This window comes from Thamnophis elegans, chromosome 4 (genome assembly GCF_009769535.1).
Source record: "Thamnophis elegans isolate rThaEle1 chromosome 4, rThaEle1.pri, whole genome shotgun sequence".
Lineage (NCBI taxonomy): Eukaryota > Metazoa > Chordata > Lepidosauria > Squamata > Colubridae > Thamnophis > Thamnophis elegans.
The window spans coordinates 67,144,390-67,157,537 of NC_045544.1; the positions used below are offsets into that span (position 1 = coordinate 67,144,390).

At 38.4% G+C, this 13,148-nt stretch overlaps 1 protein-coding gene across 1 annotated transcript in view; it reads left to right on the plus strand.

Moving 5' to 3' along the window:
• Positions 1-13,148, plus strand: part of MAP3K21 (mitogen-activated protein kinase kinase kinase 21) — a 53,272-nt gene that overhangs the window by 10,386 nt on the left and 29,738 nt on the right. The window contains exon 2 of the mRNA XM_032216379.1: positions 12,577-12,757. Coding sequence (XP_032072270.1) covers positions 12,577-12,757 — 181 coding nt within the window. The remainder of the gene's footprint in view (positions 1-12,576; positions 12,758-13,148) is intronic.

Consider the following 13,148-nt stretch of genomic DNA (forward strand, 5'->3'; position numbering starts at 1 on the left):
CTTAGCAATGGAAAACTTGATTGTAAGTCTAGGACTACTTGTATTTCCGTATAAAAAAATCTGGAGAGGCTACAAGTACAGGCACGCCATCTTCAGTATCTCCAAAGAAAGCAATTTTCACGATGCTGCTTTATTCAAGCAACCAGGCGTTGTATTTCTTTAGTGCTGTTTGCTATTTAACACAGGCTTGTCGTACAGTAAGGGGAACTTTATCAAACTATTCTTGGGTAAGATCTCTTTTCACAGTTTGCAGTAATGACAGGTTTATCTATTATTCTCCAATTTCTCTAGGCTGCATAGGTAAAACCTAGACTGTTTTGTTTGAGTTTTTAACTGGCATCTTGCAAATTTGAGTTTTCACTGAGTCACTGATAAAAAAACATAAAAGAAAGTAAATAACAATGATATCTCAGTACTCATCATTAATTGTTTCCAATTAATGGGTGGAATTAAGCCTGTTTGGACCGGTTCGGGCGAACCAGTAGCTCCAATGATCAGCTGGGGAGCAAACCGGTTCACTTGAACGATGAAGTGGGCCTACCCTGTGCTTTACTTACCTATATCCTCTCAGCTGATTTGCATGACAGAGAGGATTGTCGGGCCTCAACTGGGTTACTCCCCAAAAGTAACGGGGAAGGTAAGTTTTGTTAAAACTGCATATGCGCAGAGCGCGCTTCAGGCTTGCAGCAAGGCATGCGCTCACTGAACTGTTCCAGGAGATGCGATGAGTACCAAATACATTTTCCCATAAGGAATTATGTAAATTAATTAATTTAATGCATTCATTTAAATAATGCTTCTTTTTAGAATTATGTTTTCTGTCTTTATAAGCCACTCAGAGTTTGATGGGAAATCAAACACATATTCTCATAACAGAGCACCAAAGTGTAATAGGTAAGGGGCTCTTTCCTTAGCTAATTTGGGAGCTTCCATTCAATCAGTGGCAGACCTGCCAATATTGGCAGAACAGCTTTGCTTTGTTCATTTAATGCAATAGACCACATGGACTAATAAGCAAACCAATTTGGTGTAATTGTTAAGATAACAGGCTAAAAACTGGGAGATTGTGAGTTCTAGTCCTGCTTTAGGTTCAAGGTCAGCAGTGTGACTTTGGCCAGTCATTGTCTCTCAACCCTAAAATGTAGACAAGGGCAAACCACTTCTAAAATGTAGGGTTTAGTCCAGACAATTTGTCAATAGTTAACATTGACTTAATTTGCAGAAAATAATAATAGCAAAGCTTCCAAGAGTCACTTTTCAGAGTGAAATGGGCAGCATATAAATTTAATGAATGAATAAATGAATAAATAAATAAATAAATAAGATGATCAGTCATTCTATTACATTGATAAGTAGTCAATTCATAAGCAATGACTTAAGTACAAGACTGAATCATAACATGTTGTTTTTGTTTTGCTGTATTCTTTGCTTGATAAATCAAAGTTTTTCATGCATTGGTAAATTCCAGTGCAGTTCCTGGTATATAATTCAACACTACGCCAATATCTTTAAAAACCATTCCCCCCAAACAATATTAACAGATTCAAGGATATTAATCTAAAAGTGGTGGGACAAACATGTATTATATGTGTCTTTCTGAATAAAAAAGTGGACAGCTATCTCATTCTCAATATTTTCTAAGCTGTCCAATAAAGGAACATAAGTTTATTGTTGGATTTATTTTAAAATAATAAATTGCCCTTGAAGACCATGTGGAAGATACCGCTGGTGCAGAGTGCAGTGGCACAAGTAATTTTTTTTTGGGGGGGGGGGGGGAGAATGGCCCCTGTAACAACACCACTCCACAAACTGCATTTGGTGCTGGTTTGCTTTCAGGTGCAATTCAATGTGTTGGTGATCACCCTTAAAGCCCTTTATGGCATGGGGCTAGGTTACTTGAGAGACCATCTTATTCCACTGGGATTGGCCCATCCCCCAGTTCTGACAGAGGAGGCATGCTGCAGATCCTGTCTGCCCAATTATTCTGGCTGGCAGGGTCTAGGAGGAGGGTTTTCTCTGCTATTACTCCTGCTCTCTAGAATACCTTGCCTCCCAATGTGAGGTTGGTCCCAACCTTCCTATCCTTTCATAAGGGCCTAAAGACCTAACTCTGCCAGTTGGCTTGGGCCCCCAATGAGAGAATAGCACAGTGGAGGTGGTTGATTGAGTAACAACAGATCTCACCTCTCCCGCTCTGCCCCTGTCCTCCCCATGTGTGCTTAGATTTTAATGTTCTGTTTTAATTATGTTGTAATTTTATATGCAAAGACATATTTTTATTACTGTAAGCCTCCCAATAAGATGGTAAGATGGGGAACTATGGTGAGATGGGGGGCCAATAAATTTTAGAAAGGAAGGAAAGAAGGAATGAAAGAAAAAAGAAAAAGAAAGAAAGTTCTGTAGCTGATTTCTTTCTGCAATAAGGTTTTTACATTCCAAACCTATATATCTTGCAAAATAAATGTTAATATGAATAATGCTTCTTTTTAGAATTATGTTTTAGAATTATGTCTTTATAAGCCACTCAGAGTTTGATGGGAAATCAAACACATATTCTGATAACAGAGCACCAAAATGTAATAGGTAAGGGGCTCTTTCCTTAGCTAATTTGGGAGCTTCCATTCAATCAGTGGCAGACCTGCCAATATTGGCAGAACAGCTTTGCTTTGTTCTTTTCACTGCTAATGAAATGTTTGTTTTTGCAGGTGTGCTTTTAACTCAAGCCTGATAAGCCAGCCTTCTCTTCCTCCAAAACATTGCAGCAGCCATGGCTTGGGTTCTGTAACTTGTTATTCAAGAAATGAAACAACTTGGAAACATTCTGTAAAAGGCTATTGTTAATAACCTAACTTTTCAGGGAGTCAACTTGTAACACAGTCATAAAGCTTTGGTTTAATCAAAGGCACAACATAGGAGGGGCACCCTTAAAGTATGTCAGCTGATCTTGACCAGCGGGATATGTGTTAGTTGTAACTTATACTTTCCTAAGAAGCATGCTAAATTACTAAGTTTGGATGCTTTTCCTGCAAAGAGGGTAGCTCCTATGCTCTCTATTCTGAGCAAGGGATTACTTAAAATACAGAGACACGTAGATGCTTTTCTTTCTGTGCTGTAATAGTGAAAAAAAATTGATTTACCAAAATCCATTGTTTTATGTAATGAATTCAACCTAATGAAGGCATTTTTAAATTTTAACAACTTGTTTTGAGTATTTCTAGCTCACATCTACCTGACCTTCCAAAATCAACCTTAATAAAGATTAGGTAGATTTCTAAAAATATGACTAGGCATGTTCTAGAAGAGTTATTAGACTGTGATGTGAGTGGTGGTTAAACACACCCTATCTTTAATTGGCATGTGCTTTTAAAATAGGATTAGCTTTATTTCACAGTTGTAGATTTTAAATAGTGGTAAACATGGCTTCAGTGAGGAATAGCCTTAAGTGTAAGCCATAGCCAGAGTAAATATTTGGGTAGAAATTATTCACAATTTTTGTTAAGTCTAGATCTGAAGCTAAGTAGGAATATAATAGAGATTTGAAGGAAGGACAACATAACCAGATGTGTTTTCTACATTGTCCCTTCTGAAGATTTACACTACTCATGTATTTTAAAAATATTTCTAATATTTACAATATTTTAAATGACATACCGTATTCAAGTACTATCCACCTTACTTCTCTTTTGTGAACTGTTTATCTTTTATGCTTTCTCCTCAGTTATGTAGTTACCTTTATGATATGGAAGCAATGGAGTCCAATGTTCTCCATCAGCAGAAGTAGGAAAATCCTACTTAGAACCAGGAAAAGTTAAACAGTTAAATTAAGTGGTAGTTTGTACCATATTTTTCGGAGAATAAGACGCACCAGAGTATAAAACGCACCAAGGTTTTGAAGATGCAAATTAAAAAAAAAGTTCTTGCACTCTGCAAACCTCCCAAAAATGGCCCATTTTTTGCAAAAATGGACCCGTTCACCCCCCTCCCAAAGGGCATGAATAGCCCTTAGGAGGCTTGTAGAGTACTCCTGCGGGGAGGGAAAAATGAGCAAAAAACGGCCCATTTTTTGTGAAAAAAAATTGCATGCATAGCCTTTAAGAGGCTTATAGAGTACTCCTGGCGCCTGGGGGGGGGGGCAAAATTGAACAAAAAACAGCCTGTTTTTCACTCATTTCTGCCTTCCCCAGCCCCCAGGAGCTCTCTGAAAGCGTTTTACAGGCTATGCATGGCCATTTTGGTGAAGGGGGCAGGATTTCAGGAGACAAAATATGCCAGATTTTCCAGCCTCTTTTTTGAGGGGAAAAAGGTGCATCTTATACTCTGAAAAATACAGTATATTGAAACTGTAAAAGTTTAAATGTAATGTAGGTAGTTTAAAAGAGAGAAACAATATTATGTATTGCTAATAATGTGATTCTTATACCACATACTTTGGTATTTGTGTATAGGTAATAATAGACATCTAGTTGAAGTAAGATAAGTGAAATTAATAGTTTGGCTTTTTTTGATGATAAACAGTAATCTTAAAACCATTCTATTGTTGCCAGTAGTCTTCCAAGCCCAAATGCTGCTTATTATGACTAAATCTATTTACAGTAATGGAATATGTCATAAATAAATTTGCCCATCAGTACTGTCATTTGAGGGGTGGGCTTGTTGGGACCCCGACCCCAAAGATACATGGATTTTGATGGTTTTATTGCAGGCCCAATCATGTCTAATGATTTGACATTTGAATTTTGTTGATTATACATCTTTGTCTTTATTCATGCATATCCCCACAATCTATTGGAATTGGGATTATAATTACAGTTAATAGAGTAAGCGTGCGAGAAAGTTGGAAGAAAGTTCTGCTAATAAAACTATATCTTCGTTTTCTGGTTTAGTGTGTGTGTATTTATACAAAGGAGAAGAACAGAAATGTCTGCACTTATCAATTGATAAGGAGCAGAATTAGCAGTGTTCTGACTAATAATCAAAAGTTGTGTGCAAATGAGAGCCAGTATGGTGGAGTGATTATGAAATAGATTGGCTCTGGAAAGGCCTGGGTTCTACTTCTTAAATACAGTTCTGTGTCTGGGCCAGTCACTCTCTCAATCCATCATATTTCACTGGACTGTTGTGGTATAAATACCGTAGTAGTAGAAAGTGCTATTTATGCCAACTTGCATATTTGAAGGAAAGGTTGGATATAACTATAAATGAATACATTTATACATCAATAAATGGAATAGGCCAAATAATTGACTGAGTTTAAATACAAAATCTTTCTGAATTCTGATAGACAAAATATTGTTCATGGGGAAAGTTGAAGTACTCATTTAGGGGACTGGAGACTAAAACATATGAAGAAGGGTTGCAGGAACTGGGTATGTCTAGTTTAATGAAAAGAAGGACTAGGGGAGACATGATAGCAGTGTTCCAATATCTCAGGGGTTGCCACAAAGAAGAGGGAGTCAAACTATTTTCCAAGGCACCTGAGGGTAGAAAAAGAAGCAATGGGTGGAAACTAATCAAGGAGAGAAGCAACTTAGAACCGAGGATAAATTTCCTGACAGAACAATTAATCAGTGGAACAGCTTGCCTCCAGAAGTTGTGAATGCCCCAACACTGGAAGTCTTTAAGAAGATGTTGGATAGCCATCTGTCTGAAACAGTATAGGGTTTCCTACCTAGGCAGGGGGTTGGACTAGAAGACCTCCAAGGTTCCTTCCAACTCTGCTATTGTATTGAAGTCTTAGTTAATTGAGCATTTCAAATTATTTATTTTGCTTGACAATGCCCATATGAAAGCATTACATTTCATAGCTGTAATGTGATAATTTACTACTACTACTATTATAATAAAATAAATAAATAAATAAATATTGTAATAGTAAATATTATTATAAGAATAAAAAAATAATATAAATTGGGAAAAAGTAAGAAAGTAGAATCAAAAATAGGTGAATATAGAAGAGATAAGAGGAACGGGGGAAGAAAAACTTTATATTTAGTTTTGCCAATTGGGGTCATAAATATATCCATTATGACTACTTCAATTATGTAACACTTTATTGTAAAATGGGGAAAAGCTAATTAGGTTATCAGACTTACCCATGTCACATGCAGCATTTCCTGGTAGCAATAATGATGTGATACTGGTGACTTTTAGCACATTTTGGTCAGTATGCCAGAAGCACAACGAAACTCAATTTTAACCCAAGCATCCTTGTGCTATTCTATGCAAACTGAGATGCCTGAACCAAAGACTACCCTGCAAGCCAAAATACAGTTTCCTGTGCCCCACCTAGGAAGTACATGCACCTGCAATAAGTAGGTACTCATTTTTAAAGTATTGAAAATTTCCCTGTTCCCAAATTACTTGGACCAAATTATTTAATTTTCTGTTAGAAATTAGTTTAAGACTCATCTTAAAGGAAAGTGCGCTGCAGCCTTCTTGAGCTTCGTCTTTCTGGTTTTGAAAAACAGAATTCCCAACTTTGTGGAGTCTGGCATGAGTTAGTTTTTATAGATGACTTTCTTCTATCTTGACCACTGTTCCGAATCGGATCTAAATATTAGTATACTTAGAAAAAAATCTGCTTAAATGAAATTAGGAAAAATATGCTTTTTCATTTGTTCACTTTTTATCTTATCAAATCAGGTTTTCATCGAATAATATTTATCATCAAGTGGGTATGTTGGTTTATCTGGTGCTCTTACTATGAACCAATTCTCATAGATGGCTAGGAGCTGATGTCTACAAATTAAATTTAGTAGAAAGTAAAAGAAAAAGCAAATCAGGTCAGACCTTGGAATACAGCATAACGTGACAATCCTTCTCACTCAAGACCGTAATGAAGCATGCTACTAATTTGCAGCAGAATGATCTGCAAAATCCTAATAATCCAACATACTGATAGTAGTGTAAAATTGTCTTGCTTGTAGGGATGAACTGAGGGGAAGCATGAATCATGGTGATATGTTTTAAGACCAAAAGAGGAGGAGAAACAACTAATAAAAAGCATTACTGTATTGTCATTTAATATAAGTTTGGGTTTATGTACACCATTGAGCCTTTCACTATTAGACATCTAAAGATTCTATGTTTCTCTGTGTTATGTGTACATATCTAGTGAAAAAACTAGCTGCCAAGGCCACAGAGGAGTGCAGCATAATGTATTTCCATTAGCACATTTCATGTGTATCCCCTATAATAAGACATTCAAGAAATTTCCCACTGTATTTACATGGCTAGGAATAAAGGTAGAGAATGCAATGTAAGATCCTTTCCTAAGTGCATGGTGAACTTGACTTCTGCAAATTTTTAATAGCAGCTCTGCTCTGAGTCACTTGACCACGATAGAAGGAGAACTGGGCTTAAGTATGGAAGAATCAGACGTATTGTAAGCTGCTGGCCAACTGCTTCTACCATTGTAGGATATTTTTTTCTTGCTGGATATAACTCATTTCAGACACAAACTTTCTTTTGCCAACTCCTGACAGTGTGCCAAATTGGCCCCATTCTGTTCTTTGATGGATAAACAAAAGGAACTGTTGTTCAGATTCAGTTTTAGCTTATTTTGTTCCATCCAGACAGTCTTCAGGTATTGGGGCAGGAGAATAACATCATTTCCTGTCTGACCCATGGTGATGTATAGTGTGATGCATAGTTGGGTATCATCACCATACTGCGATCGTGGGTGTACCTCGGTTCACCCACGTAACACCTATCCTCCGCGAGCTGCACTGGCTGCCTATTGGTCTCCAGATATGCTTCAAGGCGCTAGTCGTTACTTATAAAGCCCTTCATGGTATTGGACCTGGGTACTTGAGAGACCGCCTGCTGCCAATTACCTCCACTAGACCGATTAGATCCCACAGATTAGGCCTCCTCCGAATCCCATCCGCCGGCCAGTGTCGACTGGCGACTACCCGGAGGAGAGCCTTCTCTGTGGCTGCTCCGACCCTCTGGAACGAACTCCCCGTGGAGATTCGAACTCTCACCACCCTCCAGGCCTTCTGCAAAGCCCTCAAAACCTGGTTGTTCCGACAGGCCTGGGGCTAAAGAACTGTTGCCCCCGTCTCGAATGGTATGACTGTTGTGAGTTTTAAATTATATATTGTTATGTTGTTGTTTTTAAATCTTTTGTCTGTATCCCCCTCCCTGGTTCGAGTTGTGAGCCGCCCTGAGTCCCCTTCGGGGGGAAAGGGCGGCATATAAATTTAATAAACTGAAACTGAACTGAAACTGTTGCTAAGACATCAGCCTTGTAGCATTGGGAATACAGATGTTTGGCCCTTATTATATAGTGGATTGAAGATCTGGTGTTCCTTGTGAATGAAGAACATTTTGCATATGGATATAAGATTATGCCTAGATGAATGATGAAAAATGGGCCAATAAGGAATAAAGAAAGCGATGTCATCTCTGAACCAGTGGATAACCTGGAGCAGCAGCTTCATGTTGACATTAAAAAGCAGCAGAAAAAAATACCCGGTCCTGGAATTTTTCCTGGTTCCCACCTCCCTCAAAGGAGAAGTTGTCTTGCCGTCCTCTCTTTCCTCTATATCAATTGGAAATGCCAGCTAAGGAAAGAGTGCGGTAATTGTAATACAATACCTCTCTTAGCTGGTTCAAAGGGGATACCATAGTTGATGGTGCTGAAAGCCACTGAGAGCCCAGGAAGCATTTGCCACTTTTATTCATAAAACAGCAAACCTGAACTTTGACTGAAACAGGTTCAGATAGCCTCCTATCTCTAAACTTCTCCATGGCTGTCCAATGACCACAATCTCCATAACCTTTATCCTGAAAAGAAAAGTTAAAGACTGGGTTATAGTTATTAAGGACTGCTGGGTTCAGATAGGGCCTCTAAAAGTGGAGATTTACCACAGCCCATATAAAACTGCTGGCAACACCACTTCCTGAAGCAAGGCATTGATAATTTCTGGAGCCATTTTATCCCCTTTCATATTTCAAAGTGGACAGGAAGGAAATGGCTCAAGTTCTAAGTGTTAAAAGCCTCTTTTCTTTTTAAGAGGCCAAATTGAATTCTATTTAATTAATATTTAGAAAGAGCAATTATTTTTTGCAGCACATAGAGACTTTTAGATTTGTTGCAGAGTTGTAACAGGGTTGGGTGGACTACAAATATAAAATTAAACACATAGAGTCTAATCCAAAAGTACAGAAAATGTGATTTTTTTAAAAAAGTGCCAGAGGACATGCTGTTAATTTTGATGTAATAGATTAACATGTCTGCTCTTTGTGCCAAGAGCAGTGGAATTTAGTTGGCTTCACAATTCTGAATGGACAACAATAGAATAAAGGGAAAAAGGAACTGAAATTCTTGATAATTGAGAAGGAAGCATTCTAACCTTATCAGGGATATAGTATTATCTTGTGTCCTCCTCTGTCTCCCTATAAGCTACCTCCCCAAGGCCAGTTTCAATTCAGATAATCAGGTTAAAGATATCTACTCCCACAGTGAGCATATCAATTTTTATTTTGTACTTTGCATTCTGCATTTTTAGAACTGGGGTTGGCAATTACCAACCATTGTATTATTGGATAACAGGTCATAGGATCAATATACATACACCCCATACAGCCCTCGTGACCTCTAGGCTGGAATACTGCAATGTGCTCTACATGGGGCTGCCCTTGAAGAGCATCCGGCGTCTTCAGCTGGTACAGAACGCAGCCGCACGAGCGATTGTGGGTGCACCGCGGTTCACCCACATAACACCTATCCTCCGCGAGCTGCGCTGGCTACCTGTCGATCTCCGGATGCGCTTCAAGGTGCTGTTAATCACCCATAAAGCCCTACATGGTAGTGGATCTGGATACTTGAGAGACCGCCTTCTGCCAATCACCTCCCTGCGACCAATAAGATCACACAGATTGGGCCTCCTCCGTATTCCATTGGCCAGCCAGTGTCGGCTGGCAACTACAAGGAGGAGGGCCTTCTCAGTAGTCGCCCCGACCCTTTGGAACGAACTCCCCGTGGAGATTCGTACCCTCACCACCGTCCAGGCCTTCCGCACAGCCTTGAAGAACTGGCTAGCCCGTCAGGCCTGGGGATGAAGATAGTTGCCCCTCCCGAATGATGAATGCATGTTGGTTACTGTTTTTATTATATGTGTCTTTGTTATTGTCTGCATTTCCCCTTCCCTGATTTTATGTGAGCCGCCCTGAGTCCCCTCAGGGAAAAGGGCGGCCTACAAATGTCAATAAAATCAAAATCAAATCAAAATCAAATCAAACCTTCAGTCATCTGTGGTCTTCTCCTCTTTGAATAAACCAATTATTATGGCAAGAAGTAAAACTGATAAAATTTAAAACTGGTAATATTTAGAAAGGTGCAATGTAACTTGTCATATGCTCAGGTGTGAAATAGATTTTAAACTCACTGAGTTCAATGGAGCTTACACAGGTTCAGCCTAAATATATATTTTATGCTGATTTTACACATTTAAATATATAAAAGTTTAATAAGCTTGATGTAAAGTTGAATTATGACCAAACAAACAACAGCACTTTTTGAAATGATGCCTCCCTCCTCCTTTCACCCTGCTTAATCAAATCTGTCCCATATTTTGGGATTCCTTAGAACAGATGTTAAGATGCCTGGAGATTGCAGAGGAAATGGAAGCTTGCTTTTTTCTTGATACCATCCATGAACTGACCGATTGAATTCAACCCTAATTTTAGTTCTGAAAAAGAACTTCTGTATCTTGAAATTGGAATGAATATGTTGCAAACAAACTGGGTTCACTTAGTCACCCTAAGTGCACATGCATGGCATCAGTCACTTGTGGAATTGGTTGTCCCTTTGTTTTTATTTCATGATTTATGGCTAAAGTAACTTTCAGATTCTGTGTATGTTTGTGTGTTTCTGTGTATATATACTGAATTTCAGCTATGTATGGCTGAGTGCACAGAGTAGGTCCAAGTTGTAAAGGTCACTTGTTTTGATATGAAGCTAATGGGAAGCAAATATCTGTAGAAGTGCAAGAGGGATGGCCTCATACAGGTTGCTAAGCAACAGACCACAAGAATTTGTTCACTCACAAGGCCATGTCGCCTGTTCAGTTTGTTTATGTCAAGCGCTCCACCACCCAGTATGACAAACAAAGGTAAGGTGGTGGGGGGAAACGTAGCATGTCTCTTGTAATTCTCCATTCTGCTTCTGGTAGATAATGGTTCTACACCCTTGCTCTTTTTGTCTCTCCTCCCTTAAGGGAAAAAAAAAAGCAGAAGACTGGCTGGCTGCCAATTATCACCTTTCCAAATCAGATTGTGTTTGGTTTCGGTTAGACTGCCTGACTGACATGGAATTTGTGGAATTCCACTTTGCATGTGTGGAATTTAGAACAAAACCTCTTTCATTAAAGTACAAAGGCCATCATGTTCAAATCATTAGTTTTACGACATGCTCGTGGGACTAATCATTGCCAACTTGGGCACTGAGTTTCGTTAAACTTTCTTTGATATTTGATCTGTGTTTCAGAACAGGTGGATAACATGCATCACTTTTTCAGAAATAGTAAAATATTAAACTTGCCCCACAGTTAGAAAGATGAGAGGGCATTAGACTTTTGCTTGAATCCATTTCCCGGCCATAGCTACTATTAACTAGTTACTGGTTAATAGTGTGTTGCAGTATAGATTACCCAGAAGAAAACACCTTAATCTCAATTTACTATCAGTAAACCAGACTTTGACCTGTATCTATCAAGTGTTCTTGAACATAGTTGCTGCCATTAGCAAAGATATAACCTAAATGCAAAATGCATATGAATTAGTACGGAATTATATGGTAACTTTTGACTTTTGTTTCCCTTTGCATGAAGGCATCAGGCCTGCAGCCAGTTCCTTTTAGGATCTTTGGCCTGCCACACTCTCTGCTTTTTCATTAGTGGGGAATTGGGAGGGGGAATAGTAAGGAGTAGAATGTGTGTTGTCAAAATAAAAAAAAAATCCTTCCTAGAAGCCCAAGGTCATCCTTTGTCTCTGCACCTCTGAGCCTGACTGGAACTGGATGGGTGGAACTGCCAGTGGGGCAGTGAAAGATTGGACCATGTGATGGACTTGTCAGGGTGGGGACAAGTTCATGAACTTTCAACTGGGTGGAAAACCCAGGAAACTTTCAGATTCGGGTTTTCGACAGATGTGCCAACATGGCTCTCTTAATAAATTGGAACTTTGAGGATTACTTTGCCTTGAACTCTGATTTAATTTTGGATGATATTTGGAACGCTGACAGTAGGGTCCCTCATTTTATAAACCTGGTCTCCCCTGTTTTGTGAATATGTCTCAGTGATCTCTATCTCAAATCACCAGGAGAAAAATAATATAAGGCAACTCATATATTCTTTCTCTAACCGTGTTTACATGGCTCTATAATTCAGGCTTATATAATTAGAGATAGCATAGTAGCTGAAGGAAGGATCTGAAAATATGTCAGTGTAGTGATAAATATATACATTTTTAAAAGTATATATATTGAGTTTTCAATTCAGCAGAGATATATTTTGCTTACATGGTCTTTGTTAGTGCAATTGACAATGAAAACATTTATGTCTTTTACAGTACTATTGCTTGAGAAGATAGAAAATGATGATATTCACAACAAAACTCTGAAAATCACAGATTTTGGCTTGGCAAGAGAGTGGCACAGAACAACCAAAATGAGTACTGCAGGCACCTACGCTTGGATGGCTCCTGAGGTCATTAAATCATCCATGTTTTCTAAAGGAAGTGACCTTTGGAGGTAAAGTGTATAAATGACTTCTGTATAACTAAACAAAATTTAAGTCAACCTTATGTTCAATGGTTTTCTCCTAGTATGCATGCAAAATAACCTTAATAGGTTCTATTTTTTATTGGCAAGGACTTTTTTAAAAAATAGGAGATGCTTAATTTTTAGATTTAAACAGTAATTGTATAGTGTTTTTAAACCATAAAGGATTTCAAAGCAGTTCACAATAATAAACAGGTTCTGAAACTCTTTGAAGCCTACACAATTCTAGATGTGGAATTTTAGGCATTACTCTGTGGCTTTCGTGATAGGAAAAGGGACTTTTCTGAATACAATAATTCAAAAAACTCTTCCATGTGTTTAGTTACAGTTTCTTTTACTCTATAAATGTTGCGTGTGGAGA